This window comes from Scyliorhinus torazame, chromosome 7, assembly GCF_047496885.1.
Source record: "Scyliorhinus torazame isolate Kashiwa2021f chromosome 7, sScyTor2.1, whole genome shotgun sequence".
Lineage (NCBI taxonomy): Eukaryota > Metazoa > Chordata > Chondrichthyes > Carcharhiniformes > Scyliorhinidae > Scyliorhinus > Scyliorhinus torazame.
This window is the reverse complement of record NC_092713.1, coordinates 33,638,215-33,657,932: the sequence shown is the minus strand read 5'-3', so window position 1 is coordinate 33,657,932 and position 19,718 is coordinate 33,638,215. Positions and strand designations below refer to the sequence as shown.

At 47.0% G+C, this 19,718-nt stretch overlaps 1 protein-coding gene across 4 annotated transcripts in view; it reads right to left on the bottom strand.

The window, feature by feature from the left end:
* Positions 1–19,718, bottom strand: part of fnbp1l (formin binding protein 1-like) — a 269,825-nt gene that overhangs the window by 91,044 nt on the left and 159,063 nt on the right. For all 4 annotated transcript variants that reach the window (XM_072510515.1, XM_072510516.1, XM_072510519.1 and 1 more), the window contains exon 3: positions 14,985–15,038. In XM_072510515.1, coding sequence (XP_072366616.1) covers positions 14,985–15,038 — 54 coding nt within the window. The remainder of the gene's footprint in view (positions 1–14,984; positions 15,039–19,718) is intronic.

Genomic DNA, 19,718 nt, shown 5'->3' with positions numbered 1-19,718 from the left:
TTAATTTATTTTGTGGGATCTTACTACATGCACAATTCAATTACTAGCCTTTAAAAGCAACAAGTCCATCTGTGAAAGTTGCTATATAAATGCAATGTAGTTCTTTCATCTTCAAGCTGCAGCCTAACTTTTGGCAAGTTTTGCGCACACCCATTAAAATTAATTATTTCCATTAGGCCAACAGAGGGTTTTAGCTTTTTAAAAAAATTCTTAAAGTTCAAATTCAAAGATGAGATCAATTATTTGAAAGAGATGGTGGTGTAGTGGCAATGTCACTGGACTTGGGTTCAAAACTCACCACGACAGCTGGTGGAATTTAAATTCAATTAATGAAATTTGGAATTGTAAAGATAGTATTAGTAATGGTGACAATGAAACTATCAGCGATTGTCATAAACACCCATCTAGTTCACAAAGTCCTTCAGGGAAGGAAATCTACCATCCTTACCTGGTCAGGTCTACATGTGACTCCAGACTCACAGCAATGTGGTTGACTCTTAACTGGCTGTTGAAATGGCCTAGTAACCCACTCAGTTCAAGAGCAATTAGGGACAAATGTAGGCCTTGCCAGTGATACCCACATCCCATGAAGGTTTGGGCTGTAACCACCTTGGAGTAGCAATTAGTGTTGGATTGCCATTCTGTGCCCAATTATTTACGTAAAGTTTTTTCAATGCTGTCTCCCCTGACATTCTCACTCAGATCGGGTGAGATCCAGGCAATGCAAATCGTCCCCAAAGTCCAGCTCTATCAAAGTGAAGGAGAACATTCCCTCTGTTTCACAGCACTAGCTGCTATTGTCACTGGACTAGTGATCCAGAGACCCAGGGCAAGATCTGGGGACCCGGGTTCAGATCTCACCATGGCAGATAGTGAAATTTGATTTCAATAAAAATCTAGAATTACATGGAACATAACAGTGCAGAAGGAGGCCATTCGACCCATCGAGTCTGCACCAACCCATTTAAGCCCTCACTTCCACCCCAACCCCGTAACCCAATAACCCCTCCGAACCTTTTTTGGTCACTAAAGGCAATTTATCATGGCCAATCCACCTAACCTGCACGTCTTTGGGCATTCAGAATTAAAAGTCTAATGATGACCATGAAACCATTGATGATAGTCATAAAAATCCATCTGGTTCACTATTATTGTCCTTTAGGGAAGGAAATCTGAAATCCTCACTTGGTCTGGCCTACATGTGACTCCAGACACACAGCAATGTGATTGACTCTTAGAGGGCAGTTAGAAATGAGCACTAAATGACGGCACAGCAAGCGACGTCTACATTCCTAAGTGATTTTTTTGAAAATGAAGTGAGATAAAGGACTCATTGAAATCTGAAGGTAATTGACAGACCAGACAGAGAAGAACACCCACCTGGGATTGATGGGGCGGCATTGGCAGCCAGGGAGTGTCCCCTGGGGGTGTTCAGGGGAGTCTGCATGGGCCAGTTCAATAGTTACCCAGAAGTTAGAAGAGGTTTTAATTCTTCTAACTTTTTCTGCAAAACTATTGATGTAACCTGATCGACTCATCCAAAGGTTGTGATTTAAAAACTATATATATTTTATTCAAGTTTTTTGGCCAAACATAACAGTACGTAGTGTTTCTTTTACACAACAATAAAGCAATATAAATAACCGTGGCCAGTTTTAAACAAATAAATAAGTAATATATAAACAAAAAACAAAACTAAATAGCAACTGCCTTGTCCAAAATAAACTCTCCAAAAATACAATCCAACAATCCAATATACAATTACATATACCAAATACCTATACATACACAATAACATCCCTGAGAGTCCGTCCGATTCCTCCCCCCCGCCCTCCCCCCCCCCTCCCCCCCCCCTCCCCCCCCCCCCCCCCTCCCCCCCGGGTTGCTGCTGTTGTCTACTTCTTTTCCATTCCCTCTATCTTTCTGTGAGGTAGTCGACGAACGGTTGCGACCGCCTGGTGAACCCCTGAGCCGAACCCCTTAACACGAACTTAATCCGTTCTAACTTTATAAACCCTGCCATATCGTTTATCCAGGTCTCCACACCCGGGGGTTTGGCTTCCTTCCACATTAACAATATCCTGCGCCGGGCTACAAGGGACGCAAAGGCCAACACATCAGCCTCTCTCGCCTCCTGCACTCCCGGCTCTTCTGCAACCCCAAATATAGCCAACCCCCAGCTTGGTTCGACCCGGACCCCCACCACCTTCGAAAGCACCTTTGCCACCCCCACCCAGAACCGCTGTAGTGCCGGGCATGACCAGAACATGTGGGTGTGATTCGCTGGGCCTCTCGAGCATCTCGCACACCTATCCTCTACCCCCAAAAATTTACTAAGTCGTGCTCCAGTCATATGCGCCCTGTGTAGCACCTTAAATTGTATCAGGCGTAGCCTGGCACACGAGGATGATGAGTTTACCCTACGTAGGGCATCGGCCCACAGCCCCTCCTCAATCTCCTCCCCCAGTTCTTCTTCCCATTTCCCTTTCAGCTCATCTACCATGATCTCCCCCTCGTCCCTCATCTCCCTGTATATGTCCGCCACCTTACCGTCCCCCACCCATGTCTCTGAGATCACTCTATCCTGCACTTCCTGCGTCGGGAGCTGCGGGAATTCCCTCACCTGTTGCCTCGCAAAAGCCCTCAATTGCATATGCCGAAATGCATTCTCTTGGGGCAACCCATATTTCTCCGTCAGCGCTCCCAGACTCACAAACGTCCCATCTACAAATAGATCTCTTAGTTGTACTACCCCAGCTCTTTGCCATGCTCCAAATCCCCCATCCATTCTCCCCGGAACAAACCTATGATTGTTTCTTATCTGGGACCGCACCGAAGCTCCCGTCCCTCCCCTATGCCGTCTCCACTGCCCCCAAATTTTCAATGTAGCCACCACCACCGGGCTTGTGGTGTATTTCTTTGGTGAGAACGGCAACGGCGCCATCACCATTGCTTGCAGGCTAGTCCCCCTGCAGGACGCCCTCTCCAATCTCTTCCACGCCGCTCCCTCCCCTTCTCCCATCCACTTACACACCATTGAAACATTGGCGGCCCAGTAGTACTCACTTAGGCTCGGTAGTGCCAGCCCCCCCCTGTCCCTACTACGCTGCAAGAATCCCCGCCTCACTCTCGGGGTCTTCCCAGCCCACACAAAACTCATAATGCTCTTCTCAATTCTTTTGAAAAAAGCCTTCGTGACCATCACCGGGAGGCACTGGAACACAAAAAGGAATCTCGGGAGGACCACCATTTTAACCGCCTGCACCCTACCTGCCAATGACAGGGACACCATGTCCCATCTCTTGAAATCCTCCTCCATCTGTTCCACCAACCGTGTTAAATTAAGCCTATGTAATGTACCCCAATTCTTGGCTATCTGGATCCCCAGGTACCGGAAGTCCCTGAAGTCCCTTGTTACCTTCCTCAACGGTAAATCCTCTATCTCTCTGCTCTGCTCCCCCGGATGCACCACAAATAACTCACTTTTCCCCATGTTCAGTTTATACCCTGAAAAATCCCCAAACTCCCCAAGTATCCGCATTATCTCTGGCATCCCCTCCGCTGGGTCCGCCACATATAGCAACAAATCATCCGCATACAGAGATACCCGGTGTTCTTCTCCCCCCCTAAGTACTCCCCTCCACTTCCTGGAGCCCCTCAGTGCTATGGCCAGGGGTTCAATCGCCAATGCAAACAATAACGGGGACAGAGGACATCCCTGCCTCGTCCCTCTATGGAGCCAAAAATAGTCAGACCCCCGTCCATTCGTGACCACGCTCGCCATCGGGGCCCTATACAGCAACTGTACCCACCTGACATACCCGTCCCCAAAGCCAAATCTCCTCAACACCTCCCACAAATAATCCCACTCCACTCTATCAAATGCTTTCTCGGCATCCATCGCCACCACTATCTCCGCTTCCCCCTCTGGTGGGGGCATCATCATTACCCCTAGCAGCCTCCGTATATTTGTATTTAGCTGTCTCCCCTTCACAAACCCAGTTTGGTCCTCATGGACCACCCCCGGGACACAATCCTCTATCCTCATTGCCATTACCTTGGCCAGAATCTTAGCATCCACATTCAGGAGGGAAATGGGCCTGTATGACCCGCATTGCAGCGGGTCTTTTTCCTTCTTTAGGAGGAGCGATATCGTTGCCTCTGACATAGTCGGGGGCAGCTGCCCCCTTTCCCTCGCCTCATTAAAGGTTCTCATCAGTAGCGGGGCCAGCAAGTCCAAATATTTCTTATAGAATTCAACTGGGAATCCGTCTGGTCCCGGGGCCTTCCCCGCCTGCATGCTCCCAATCCCTTTCACTACTTCCTCCATCTCAATCTGTGCTCCCAGCCCCACTCTCTCATGCCCCTCCACCTTCGGAAATTCCAGCTGATCCAGAAAGCACATCATTCTCTCCTTCCCGTCCGGGGGCTGCGCTTCATATAATCTTTCATAAAATGCCTTGAACACTCCATTCACTCTCTCCGCTCCCCGCTCCATCTCTCCCTCCTCATCTCTCACCCCCCTATCTCCCTCGCTGCTCCCCTTTTCCTCAGTTGGTGGGCCAACAACCTACTCACCTTCTCCCCATATTCGTACTGTACACCCTGTGCCTTCCTCCATCGTGCCTCTGCATTACCCGTAGTCAACAAGTCAAATTCTACACGTAGCCTTTGCCTTTCCCTGTACAGTCCCTCCTCCGGTGCCTCCGCGTATTGTCTGTCCACCCTCAGCAGTTCTTTCAACAACCGCTCCCTTTCCCTACCCTCCTGCTTTCCTTTATGTGCCCTAATAGATATCAGCTCCCCTCGAACCACTGCCTTCAGTGCCTCCCAGACCACTCCCACCTGTACCTCCCCATTATCATTAAGTTCCAAGTACCTTTCAATACACCCCCTCACCCTTAAACACACCTTCTCATCTGCCAATAATCCCATGTCCATTCTCCAGGGTGGAAGCTGTTGTTTTTCTTCCCCTATCTCCAGGTCCACCCAGTGTGGAGCATGATCCGAGATGGCTATAGCCGTGTACTCCGTCCCCGTCACCTTTGGGATCAGTGCCCTTCCCAAAACAAAAAAATCTATTTGTGAAAATACATAGGAGAAAAACAAAAACTCCTTACTCCTAGATCTACTAAATCTCCAGGGATCTACTCCTCCCATCTGCACCATAAAGTCCTTAAGCACCCTAGCTGCAGCCGGCCTCCTTCCGGTCCTGGACCTCGATCTGTCCAACCCTGGGTCCAGCACCGTATTAAAGTCTCCACCCATTACCAACTTCCCCACTTCTAGGTCCGGGATCTGTCCTAACATACGCCTCATAAAATTGGCATCATCCCAGTTCGGGGCATACACGTTCACTAATACCACCGCCTCCCCTTGCAGTTTGCCACTCACCATCACGTATCTACCCCCACTATCCGCCACTATAGTCTTTGCCTCAAACATTACCCGCTTCCCCACTAGTATGGCCACCCCCCTGTTTTTTGCATCTAGCCCCGAATGAAACACCCGCCCCACCCATCCTTTGCGAAGTCTAACCTGGTCTATCAGCTTCAGATGCGTCTCCTGAAGCATAACCACATCTGCCTTAAGTTTCCTTAGGTGCGCGAGTACCTGTGCCCTCTTAATCGGCCCGTTCAGCCCTCTCACATTCCACGTGATCAACTGGGTTGGGGGGCTCTTTACCCCACCCCCCCCTTGACGACTAGCCATTTCCTTTTTCAATCCAGCTCCTCACCCGGTTCCCACGTAGCTGTATCCCCCCCAGGCGGCGCCCCCCTCGCCCCGACCCCCCCCTCCCATACCAGCTCCCCCTTCTCCCCAGCAGCAGCAACCCAGTTAACCCCCCCCCCACCCCCGCTAGATCCCAAGCTAGCGTAATTGCACCCCCCATGTTGCTCCCAGAAGTCAGCAAACTCTGGCCGACCTCGGCTTCCCCCCGTGACCTCGGCTCACACTGTGCGAGGCCCCCTCCTTCCTGCTTCCCTGTTCCCGCCATGATTACCAGAGCGTGGGAACAAAGCCCGCGCTTCCCTTTTGGCCCCGCCCCCAATGGCCGGCGCCCTCAGCTCCTCATCCTCCCTCACTCCCTCCCCCACGACATGAGGAAGAGAGAGAAGTTACAGGGTCGCAGGTTTAACAACTTGGGAAGTCCTCTCTTCCCCTTTTCCCCCCTTCATCCCACAAATTCACCCCCTCACTTTTGTCCCAAACGTTCTTTTTCTGGCCCGCTCACTCCAGCTTCTCCCCGACAATAAATGTCCACGCCTCATCTGCCGTTTCGAAGTAGTGGTGTTTCCCTCGATGTGTGACCCACAGTCTTGCCGGTTGCAGCATTCCGAATTTGACCTTCCTTTTATGCAACACCGCCTTGGCCCGATTAAAGCTTGCCCTCCTTCTCGCCATCTCCGCACTCCAATCTTGATATACGCGGATCACCGCATTCTCCCACCTACTGCTCAGAGTTTTCTTTGCCCATCTGAGGACCATCTCTCTGTCCTTATATCGGAGAAATCTCACCACTATTGCTCGAGGAATTTCTCCAGCCCTCGGTCTTCGCGCCATAACTCGATAGGCTCCCTCCACCTCCAGCGGACCCATCGGGGCCTCCGATCCCATTAACGAGTGCAGCATCGTGCTCACATATGCCCCGACGTCCGCCCCTTCTGCACCTTCGGGAAGACCAAGAATCCTTAGGTTCTTCCTCCTCGCATTATTCTCCAGCACCTCCAGCCTTTCCACACATCTTTTGTGTTGTGCCCCGTGGATCTCCGTTTTCACCACCAGGCCCTGTATGTCGTCCTCATTCTCAGCAGCCTTTGCCTTCATGACCCGAAGCTCCTGTTCCTGGGTCTTTTGCTCCTTCTTTAGCCCCTCAATCGCTTGTAATATCGGGGCCAACAGCTCCTTCATCTCCTTTTTGAGTTCATCTACGCAACGCCGCAGGAACTCTTGTTGGTCAGGGCCCCATATTAAACTGCCTCCTTCCGACGCCATCTTGCTTTGTGCCTGCCTTCCTGGCCGCTGCTCTAGAGGATCCACCGCAATCCGGCTACTTTCCTCTCTTTTTTCCATCCGTGTCCAGGGGGGATTCCCTTCTGGATTACGCCACAGTGTTATTTGCCGTTAAAAATGTCTAAGTGCCCACGGCGTCGTGAACGCCGTCGAGGTTCACGACAGCGCGAAACTGCCCCGTTCTCGACCGATTCTGGGCCTGAAAATGGGCTAGGATCGGGGCCATGAGAAACTCGGGGGGCGTGTCACAAAAGCAGCATCATCAGCACGCGCCGTGCATTGGCGCCAACCCGCGCATGCATGGTTGCCGTCCTCCCCGAGGCCACCCCGCAAGAAGATGTCGGATGTATCTTGCGGGGCACGGAGGAAAGGAGGTCCTCCTTCAGAGAGGCCGGCCCGCCGATCGGTGGGCACAAATCGCGAGCCAGACCCCTTTTGAGTCCTACCCCGGTGAAAGAACCCCCCTCGCCCCCCCCCCCCCCCCCCAGCGTTCCCGCGCTGTTCCCGCCGGCAGCGACCAGGTGTGGATGGCGCCGGCGGGAAGCCGTCATTTTGGGCAGGCCGCTCGGCCCGGCCGGGCCGGAGAATAGCGGGTGTAGCGGAGAATCGCCATTTTGGGTGTCCCGGGCGATTCTCTGGCCTGCGCCGCGCAGAACCCGACGGGGCCGTTCTCGCCAGAGGGCGTCGGACCGGCGTCATGGGGAAAAATGGGGCACCAGGCGATTCTCCTAACCGGCGCGGGAGCAGAGAATCGCGCCCAGTGTCTCGTCCTCACCACTTACCTTCCCACCTATTTCTGTGTCGTCCGCAAACTTAGCAATAGTGCATTCACTTCCTTCATCCACGTCATTAATATATATTGTAGATAATTGTGGCCGCAGCACAGATCCCTGTGGCACTCCAATCGTTACAGGTTGCCATCCTGAAAATGCCACTCTTATTCCCAACTCTCTGCTACAGTTAGCCGATCTTTTATGCATCGGGGCTACGAGAAGGTGATTAAATTAAACAGGTGGACCTGTTAATTTCCAGTATGGATAATAAAGCAGAAGATATTCTAGAATTCTTCAACCTGACAGATGATGAGTGTAAAAACATTTTATCGAAGGAGAAAGCGGATGGAATATTTACCAAATGTGATACATTGAAAGGATAAAAATCCAAAGCATTAAGAGAAAGCCTGTAGAGCATTTCAAGTGCCGAAATGCTAGGAGTACAGATGGGTTGTGTCCAAAGAGGAAATGATCAGATGGTTAGGGATGCGGCAAGTTCTGGAGCACAAGTCTTCAGGACCATTGCCAGAATATTGTCAGGGCCCATAGCCTTTGCAGTGTCCAGTGACTTCAGCAGGCAGGTTGGTACAGATGAGGTCTAGTATGTTTTTCTCTCTTGGTGATTCCTCACCACCTGATGCAGACCCAGTTCAGCCGTGATGTCCTTTAGGACTCGGCCAGCTCGGTCAGTTGTGGTGCTACCGAGTCACTCTTGGTGATGGACATTGAAGTGCCCTACCCAAAGCACATTCTGTGACCTTGCCACCCTTCAGGCTTCCTCCAAGGGCTGGTTTAGCACACTGGGCTAAATAGCTGCCTTGTAATGCAGAACAAGGCAGCAGTGTGGGTTCAATTCCCATACCGGCCTCCCCAAACAGGCGCCGGAATGTAGCGACTAGGGGCTTTTCACAGTAACTTCATTGAAGCCTACTTGTGACAATAAGCAATCATTATTATTATTAAGTGGTGTTCAACATGGCAGACCACTGATTCATCAGCTGACATTGGATGGTACGTGGTAATCAGCAGGCGGTTTGCCTTGAAGCCATGAGACTTTATAAGGTTTGGAGACGATGTTGAAAACTCCCAGGCCAACTACCTCCGACTGTATACCACTGGGCCACCACCTCTGGTGGTGTCATCTGGAAGGTATGATTCCGTGAGTATGACTATATCAGACGGTTTCTTGACTAATCTTTGAGTCAGCTCTCCCAATTTTGGCACAAGCTCCCAGATGTTAGTAAGGTTGACTTTGCAGGGTCTGCAGGGCTGGTTTGCCATTGTCGTTTTCAGTGCCTAAGTCGGCGCTAGGTGGTCCATCCGGTTTCTTTCCTTTTAACTTTGTAGCTGTTTTTATACAACTGAGTGGCTTGGTTGGCCATTTCAACCACAGTGCTCTGAATCTGGAGTCACATGTAGGCCAGGTGAGGACTGCAGACCTCCTTCCCTAGAGGATATTAGTGAACCAGTTGGATTTTTACAATTGTAAACAATGGTGTTATGGTCATCATTAGACTTAAATGCAGATATTCATTGGATTCAATTTCCACAATCTGCCATGGCAAGATTCAAACCCAGCTCTCCAGTATTACACTGGGTCTCTGGATCACCAGCCCAGTGACATTACCACTATGTCAGCACCTCCCCTTGGAGTCAGCCTCCCTCCGTCCTGACGAAACTTGCTGACGGCAGCAACGATGACAAGAAACCAGCATGCCGCTGCCGCGGGTATTTTCATCACCCACCCACCTCCATTCCAACACAGCAGGATCTAAAAATCCAACCCTTCAACTCAAAATGGACATCTTGAGCATCCAGCAAAAACTAGGGAACAAAATCCTTGTCATGCACTCACAAACCTGTCATGGGAACAATGAAACAAAAGACAAAAGAAAACAACAAATAGCATTTATCTACTATCTTTAACCTACTGAAATGTCCCACTGCACTTATCTGACATTGAGCCATATAATGAGCTGGATGGACAGTTGATCAGCTTGGTCAAAATAGTAGATTCAGCCATTTCCACTACTTATCGGACATTAGTAGGAAGCTACCTGCATGCAATTCTCCATCACTTCAAGCTGTCTTCCTATCCAAATGGGCAGAGAAAAAGGCAAGAGGTGTGGGGAAAGAGCCAGGATGCAAGTTGGAACAGAGGAAAACAAGAACAGGAGTAGGAAATTCAGCCCCCTCAGCCATTCAGTACGATCATGGCCGATCTCCTCTCGGCCTCAACTCCACTTTCCTGCCTGCTCTCCATAACCCTTCAACCCATTACTAATTAAAAATCTGTCCATCTCCTCCTTAAATTTACTCGGCTTGTTACATCATCGAAGAACTCTAGCAAATAAATCAAACACGATTTACTCTTCATAAAACCATGCTGATTCTGATGGAGTGCATTTTGACTTTCTAAATTTCCTGTCATTACTTCCTTAATAATGGAATCTAACAATTTCCCAACAATAGATGTTAAACTAACCGGTCTTTAGTTTCTTACTTTCTGCCTCCCTCCATTTTTGAATAAGGGTATTTATATTATCATTTTCTCAATCCTCAGGAACCATTCTACATTCAGGGAATTTTGGAATAGTATAACCAATGGATCCACTTCTCCATAGCCACTTCCTTTAAGACCCTAGGATGTAGGCCTGGGGACTTGCCTGCCTTCAATTCCAATAGTTAATTTAGCACTTCTTCCCTACTGATGATGCTTGTTCTAAGTTCCTCCTCTCTATTATCCTCTCCATTGCCTGTTACCATTGGAATAGTATTAGTGTTCTCCACCATGAAAACAGACAAAATATTGATTTTGTGTCTCCACCATGTCTGCGTTCCCCACTATTAACCCACCGATCATCAGTCAAGGGACCACCATTCACGTTAGCTCAGTTGGAGCCTTCAGACAATTCCAATTTACTTCGCAAAACAGTTACCCAGAAAATGTTAGATTAAAACCCAGTCTAACACCTGGCTAGCTATACAACTGAACCCCCAATCACTCACACTGACTCTTCCACCACCGCCCCCTGACCAACCAGCCACCAGCACCCAATTATCTTCCCAATCCACCAAATCCCCCCAATCCAATCTTATTATCCCCAACTATTCCCCCACGAAGACCTGACTGCCCACCAGCTCACCCTACCACCTTACACCTACATACCTCACCCACCCTAGCCCCTTACCAATTCATACCCCTCACCCATTTGCCTTACCTACCCTACACCCTCACCAATCTTACCCCTTCACCCACTTATCTTACCCATCTTGCTCCCTTACAGTTTCTCCACATAGCTTTTCAAAGAAGAGATGTTTAAACTCCTACAGATTAGCTGATATCGTGAAAGGGGTGTGGTTTCTATGAAGATTCTCTCTGCTGCTCCTTCTGAGGATTCCTGCACTAAGTCAGTTCTGCAGGATCCTCAATCGGAGGAAGTGGGTATTTTTTTGTCCACTCAGGGTCAGAAATAGGGGTTCCAACCATGAACAAAAGATTTGGGCCAAAGGTTCTGACGTAGAAAAATGCTAATTGAGCAATCTTTAATTCAATTTTAAAAATAAAGTCAATATAAGGTATATCAGCAATTGTCAACTACCAAAACCGTTGCTATATTTTAAACTTTCTGAAAGATTAGCAACAAAATGACAAAAGAAAATCCTCATGTTGATGGAGATGAGGGGTTCATTTACATCCCAAATGTACTGCCATTTTGTTGCACTTATTGAACTTCTTGCAACAATTGTAACTGGACAAGTAAAATCAAGCTTTGCAACAGGAATGAAAATATATATCTAGTTCCCATGCCTTCTGATGTCACCGACTGAGATATATTCCCCGAGTAACCTCCTGCTAATTTACCAAAGTTGCCACTTTCCCACATAAGTGCATGAACAGCAAGTTGCCCCAATTTTTACAAACGCACCACAACCATGCTGCATTTGAAATGTGAATTCAAAAGCTAATAATAATAATCACTTATTGTCACAAGTAGGCTTCAATGAAGTTACTGCAAAAAGCCCCTAGTCGCCACATTCCGGCACCTGCTCGGGGAGACCAGTACGGGAATTGAACCCGCGCTGCTGGCATTGTTCTGCATTACAAGCCAGCTGTTTTAGCACACAGTGCTAAACCAGCCCCTGCTGACACAATTATCTGCAGATTCACTCTTGGTTGATTTTAATTGTGAAATAAAGGGGCAATGGAACTCTGTGAAATCAGTTAAAATATATATTAGAATTTATTTCCAGTTAAGTCAGAAAACACCATCCTTTTCCCTTTCAACAGACGATTACTTCTTTCCAAAATGAAGTTTTTCCTATAATTCTGAACAAGTAATTCTGAACCTTTAATTTATTAGGGTTTAAAAGGTTCCTGACCCAGCATGGGCAGCATGGTGGCACAGTGGTTAGCGCTGCTGCCTCTCAGTGGCAAGGATCTGGGTTCAATTCCGGCCTGGGTCACTGTCTGTGTGGGGTTTGCACTTTCTCCCCATGTTTGTGTAGGTTTCCTCCGGGTGCTCCGGTTTCCTCCAACAGACCAAAGATGTGCAGGTTAGGTGGATTAGCCATGCTAAATTGCCCCTTAGGGAAGGTTAGGTTAGGGGGTTATTGCGATAGGGTGATAGAGTGGGCTTGGGTTGATTGCTCTTTTGGAGACTTGGTGCAGTCATGATGGGCTGAATGGGCTCTTTCTGCACTGTCAGATTTCAATGATTCTATGAGTATGAGTATCGAGTTACAGGCCAGAAAGCTTCTCACGTTTGTTCACTCGTGAATCTCACCCAGGATTGTACCCGTGGTGGGCAACTAGTCGTCACAGTGTCTCTTGGTGCATGGAATACATCAGCCAGAATTCTCACTGCGGACTGCTACAGACATCAGATGAAATAAAACAGGATGAGGTTAATGCACATTGCTGTCTTCACACAAGAAAAGTGTCACTTGGGTGTGCTATTGAGGGCGACTAGCAATCACGGAACTGCAACCCAGCACGAGTTAGCACCCTTAAAAAGGAAACTGTTAGGGCAGCACGGTGGCACAGTGGTTAGCACTGCTGGCTCACGGCACCGAGGACCAGGGTTCAATCTTGGCCCTGGGTCACTGTCCATGTGGAGTTTGCATATTCTCCACGTGTCTGCGTGGGTCTCACCTGCACAACCCAAAAAGATGTGCAGGGTAGGTGGATTGGCCACGCTAAATTGCCCCTTAATTGGAAAAAAATTGGGTACTCGAAATTTATTTTTAAAAAGGGTAACTGACAGCAAAATTAAGACAATTCATAAAGTCTAAATGTGATGGAATGCATGTGTTGCTGGCTATGCCAGCTCATTCCCAATTGCCCTCGAGATGGTATTGGTGAACTGCCTTCTTGAATTGCTGCTGTCAATGTGATGTAAGTACACCCACAATGCTGTTAGAAAGTGAGTTCCAGGGTTTTGCCCGAACATCAATGAAGGAACGGCAATATTCTTCCAAGTCAGGTGGCTTGGAGGAGAACTTGCAGATGGTGATGTTCCAATGCATCTGCTACACTTGTCCTTCCAGGTGGTAGTGATAGCATGGTTGGAAGGTGCAGTTTAAGGAGCTTCCAGAGTTGTTGTAGTGCATCTTGTCGATGGTACACACTTCTGCTACTATGCATCAGTGGTGTGGAGGGAGTGAATATTTAAGGTGGTGGTTAGAGTACCAATCAAAATCCTGGATGGTGCCGAGCTGGAGTGTAGTTGGAGCTGCATGCAGGCATGTGGAGAGCATTCCATCATACTCTTAACTTGCGACTTGTACACGGTGGACAGACGTTGGGGAGTCAGGAGGCGAGTTACATTTTGCAAAAATTCCCAGCACCTGACCTGCTCATGTCTCCACAGTATTTACATGGCTGGTTCAGGGACGTTGATAGTGGTGATTCTGTGATGGTAATGCTCTTGAATGTCATTGGGAGATTGCTAAATTCACACTTGTTGGAGATGATCATTGCCTGGCCCTTGTGTGATGCAAATGTTACTTGCCACTTGTTAGCCCAAGCCTGGACATTGTCCAGGTCTTGCTGCATTTGGATTCAGATTGATTGCTTCAGTATTTGCGGAGTTGCGGAAGTGCTGAAAAAACACAATCTTCTGATGCAGGGAAGGTCATTGATGAAACAGCTGAAGATAGTTGGACCTACGACACTACCCCGAGGAATATTTGCAATGATAGTCCAGAGGAGGTTCACAAGAATGATCCCTGGAATGAAGGATTGTCAGGTGAAGAGCTGTTGAGGACTCTGGGTCTGTACTCGATGGAGTTTAGAAGGATATAGGGGGGATCTCATTGAAACGTACAAAATACTGAGAGGTCTACATAGAGTGAACGTGGAGAGGATGTTTCCACTAGTGGGAGAAACTAGAACCCGAGGGTACAGTCTCAGGCTGAAGGGACAATCCTTTAAAACAGCGATGAGGAGGAATTTCCTCAGCCAGAGGGTGATGGATCTGTGGGACTCACTGCTGCAGAAGGCTGTGGAGGCCAAATCACTGAGTGTCTTTAAGACAGAGATAGATAGGCTCTTGATTAATAAGGGGATCAGGGGTTGAGGAGAAGGCAGGAGGATGGGGATGAGACACATGTCAGCTATGATGGAATGGCAGAGCAGACTCGATGGGCCGAATGGCCTAATTCTGCTGCTATGTTTTATGTCTCAGGCTGACATTTATAATACACATTTATTCACAATTTTTTTCTTTCACTTATATACTTGCACTTTTTCAGTTTACCATAATAAAATTCACATATCTTTCTGATTTTTTGTTTCACTCCACATAATGGGCTTGGGCTATCAAAGACTGAGTACAGGTCAAAAGGTTGGCTGATAAAATTGTATAAAATATATGCCCATCAGTACAGCTCAATTATTCTCTAATGAAAATGTTTATTTTCTCCTCTTTTATATGATTGTTGTTCTTCAGATCTGCATTGCCCCAATCAAGGAGATAATCAAAGATTATCTTGCTCTCAAAGATGGGGTAGAGAAACCCAGAGAGAGTGCCTGAGACACTTACTGCCACTGCTCTGTGGAAATACATTTGGCTTTTGCTGAGTAGTCCCAGGACTGTGACTTAATCTTAAATGGGCTGCATATGTTTCTGTTCAAACAATTTGAAAAAGGTATCTGTGTACTCAAATTGTTAGCTTGTTCCGTTAGGTCCTTACCTGGGTTCTTCATCTTTGCTGGAACGTTTAGGACCATATTTCTTAACAAGATTCCTGCAAATAGAAAAAGTAATAGGTTATTTGCACATAATTTTTTAGCTATGTAGTGCTTTGGGGTATCTGAAAATTTTAAAAGTGTTAAACAGGTGCAGGTCTGTTCTTTGCCTAGGGTAACTGCATACAGTTTACTTTGTATATTATCAAGTCAAGTTAGAGAATTTGCTGATTTTTTTTAGAATTTGCCATCTAATAACCAGGAGCACTGCATATGTAATATCAAACAAAGATCCCTGGGGAGCTTAATATTTGTAGCAGGTTCAATATATACAAAAAGCTGAAAGTTACTGGTGTTCAAGATATTAATTAATGGGAATTAAATGTAAATTTGATTACAGTAAACAGAGAGAAAGATGCGTATGCCTGCGTGTGTCTGTGTACATAAATGTATGGGGAAAGGATGAGTCCATGTGGCCCATCCAGCCATATATGGCTCTGCTAGATGCATTATTAATCGACCGCCATCAGTCTCTTGGGACAGAGGGAACAAAAAAGTAAATCTTTATGGCCAATGTAGAATAAAAATGATATCAAGAACCAGATCAAGGTTCCCCCTAAACATACTACAATGGAGTGCACCAGATCCAGTACATGGCAAACCTTCAACCACTTTCACTAAATATACATTGTTGCACTGTATTAAAAAATTTGCTTGAAGTCGGAGCTGAGGCATCTGCAACCTCAATGAAAGGCAGGACTAACACCAATAAGATTTACTGATGCAGAAGGAAACAGGAACGATGGAGAAGGTGTGTGCGTTAGAATTAAATATATTACAGAAAAAGAAATAGGGAGAAGATGATTGGATTAAGAGGATGAAAGAAACTGAAAGGAAAAATAGAAAAATGAAGTCAAAACATTTAAAATTTGATGTTTTAAAAACTTCCAACAACTGACTGCTGCGCAGTGAGATTATGGGGAGAAAGGTTGATTGGCATTGCATTAGCAATCATCACTGTGTACACAAACAATCATTTCATTTAAAGGATAGAAGCTGAAAAGAGACTTATTGCTTAGATTTGTCACATGTACCGAGGCACAGTGAAAAGTATTGTTCTGCATACAGTCCAGACAGATCGTACCATACATGAAAAATATAGGACATACGATAGATACACAATGTAAATGCATCAACATCGGGTGAAGCATACGGAGTGTAGTGCTATTCAGATGCATGAAGAGATCTGTTCAGTCCATAGAGGGCCATTCAGGAGTCTGGTAGCAACGAGGAAGAAGCTGTTTTTGAATCAGTTAATGCGTGTTCTCAGATTTTTGTATCTTCTGCCTGAAGGAAGAGGTTGGATGAGAGAATACCCTGGATGGGAGGGGTCTTTGATTCTGCTGTCCGCTTTCCCGAGGTAGCGGGAGATATAGACAGTCAATGGATGGGAGATGGGTTCACGTGACAGACCAGGCTGTGTTCACAGCTCTCTCTAGTTTCTTACGGTCTTTGGCCGAGGAGTTGACATACCAGACTGTGATGCAGCCAGGATGCTTTCTATGGTGCATCTGTAAAAATTGTTAAGAATCAATGGACATGCCAAATGTCCTTATTTTCCTGAGGAAGCATAGGCGCTTTCTTGGTCTTAGCATCAACATGGGTGAACCAGGACAGATTGTTGGTGATGTGTACACCTAGGAATTTGAAGCTGTCAACTATCTCCACCTCGGTACGATTGATGCAGACAGGGGTGTGTGCTACACTTTGCTTCCTGAAGTCAATGATCAGCTCCTTAGTTTGTTGACATTGAGGGAGAGATTGGTGTCATTGCACCCTGCCACGAGGTTCTCCATCTCCCTCCTGTACTCTGATTCAGCGTTGTTTGAGATCCGACCCACGACGGTCATATCATCAGCAAACTTGTAGATGGAGTTGGAGCCAAATTTTGCCACACCGTCGTGTGTGTATAGGGGGCTAGGTACGCAGCCTTGTGGGGCCCCGGTGTTGAGGACTATTGTGGAGGTGCCGTTCTTTATACTTACTGATTGTGGTCTATGGGTCAAGAAATCGTGATTGCAGAGTGATGAGCCAAGTCTAGGTTTGGAGTTTGGAAATGAGCTTGGCTGTGACTATGGTGTTGACGGTGGAGCTGTAATCAGTGAATGGAAGTCTGGTGTAAGAGTCCAGGGAGCGAGGGAGATAGCGCCTGCTGTGGGTCGATTGTGGCAGTATGCGAATTGCAGTGGATCAAGGCATTCTGGGAATATGAAGTTGATGTGTCTCATGACCAATCTCTCAAAGCACTTCATAATGAAAGATGTCAAGGCCACCGGATGGTAGTTGTTGAGGCACATTGCCTGGTTTTTCTTTGGCACCGACCGGTATGATCGTGGTCCTGCTGGATCATGTTGGAGCTTTTTGTCTTCCAATGAAACAGGGCAAATGTAAGAATGCCAAATCTCAAACAACATGGGGAAGGGTTCCAATTGGTTGGCAAGTTGACTGATGGGCTGAGGCTTTGCCATGGAGTAAGCAATGGAGAAATATAGGCTCATTAAGCTCCTGGCTAATTCAAAAAGGTAGAAGGCTTGAACATATTCCTTCTGTTTGCAGAGAGCGGATGCCTGTGTATTAAAGCTTGCTGCTTCGAGAAAGTGTAAATGATCCACATTACATCTCAGCTGATCATTTTAAAGCGATTGTTAGTTTTGCTATTACCACCAAGAATTTTTCAGCAGGTGCTTCCAAATCTAGAGTTTACAAGAACGAGGGAGATCAAATTGAGGTATACAAGGTGATACAAGGTATGGATAAAGTAGACATGGAACGGATGCTTCCTCTGCAAGTTAAGATACGGGCAGCAAGGTTTTAGATGAACTCAAGTTTACAAAGGACAGAATGTGGAAAGCCAGCCATGAACACATTAGAATGGTAAAGTCCAGAGACAGAAAAATAATTGAATGATGGTTTCAACAGCTGATGGACGTGAGACGAGGCAAAAAGTCGTGTGACATTGTGGAGGTGGAAATTAGCGGTCTTACTGATGGCACAAATATCTGCTCAGAAGCTCACACTGGGGTTAAGTATGACACCAACAGACTTGCCCAATCTCAGACTGATGCCAGGGAGAAGGATGGAACCTAGACTAAAGTTGGGAACAGAGACCGAAAACAATAGCTTCAGACTTCCCAGTATTTAATTGGGAGGTCATTTCTGCTCATCGGATAAAGAGCCTGATAATGTAGGAGTAGAGAGAGGTGCTTGTGAGGCAGAGCTGGGTGTCACCAGTGTACAGCTGAAAACAAACACACTACTTGTGGATGATGATTTTTCCCAAGGGCAGCATCTAGATGACAAAGTCACAGGCGACTTCCGGTTGCGGCATGTGGGCGGAAACGCATGTTTGGTGGCTCCTGCCAGAGCTGTCTTTTTATGCCCTTTAAGCCCAGTTTTGGGGGAAGATTTGTCTGTGAGAAGTTGCGGGAAGGTTTGGGACATTTATAGAACGTCAAAAACCGGAACGAATAATCCAGGGAAGAAGGTAGTGAGCGATCATCCGCCACCGAGCGTGGTGAGGGGGAGTCTGTCAGGTGGGGTCACACCCATCACGGTGGAGAGGATGACAGAGGTGATGGCCGGAGAGTTCGAACTGTTGTTTCGAAGCATTTCAAAAAGCATCAGACAGTGATGATGGCGTCACTTAAGGTGTGGGTTGGTGGTAAGAACATAAGAACATAAGAACTAGAAGCAGGAGTAGGCCATCTGGCCCCTCGAGCCTGCTCCACCATTCAATGAGATCATGGCTGATCTTTTGTGGTCTCAGCTCCACTTTCCGGCCCAAACACCATAACCCTTAATCCCTTTATTCTTCAAAAAACTATCTATCTTTATCTTAAAAACATTTAATGAAGGAGCCTCTACTGCTTCACTGGGCAAGGAATTCTATAGATTCACAACCCTTTGGGTGAAGAAGTTCCTCCTAAGCTCAGTCCTAAATCTACTTCCCCTTATTTTGAGGCTATGCCCCCTAGTTCTGCTTTCACCCGCCAGTAGAAACAACCTGCCCGCATCTATCCTATCTATTCCCTTCATAATTTTATATGTTTCTATAAGATCCCCCCTCATCCTTCTAAATTCCAACGAGTACAGTCCCAGTCTACTCAACCTCTCCTCGTAATCCAACCCCTTCAGCTCTGGGATTAACCTAGTGAATCTCCTCTGCACACCCTCCAGTGCCAGTACGTCCTTTCTCAAGTAAGGAGACCAAAACTGAACACAATACTCCAGGTGTGGCCTCACTAACACCTTATACAATTGCAGCATAACCTCCATAGTCTTAAACTCCATCCCTCTAGCAATGAAGGGCAAAATTCCATTTGCCTTCTTAATCACCTGTTGCACCTGTAAACCAACTTTTTGCGACTCATGCACTAGCACACCCAGGTCTCTCTGCACAGCAGCATGTTTTAATATTTTATCATTTAAATAATAATCCCTTTTGCTGTTATTCCTACCAAAATGGATAATCTCACATTTGTCAACATTGTATTCCATCTGCCAGACCCTAGCCCATTCACTTAGCCTATTCAAATCCCTCTGCAGACTTCCAGTATCCTCTGCACTTTTTGCTTTACCACTTCTCTTAGTGTCGTCTGCAAACTTGGACACATTGCCCTTGGTCCCCAACTCCAAATCATCTATGTAAATTGTGAACAGTTGTGGGCCCAACACTGATC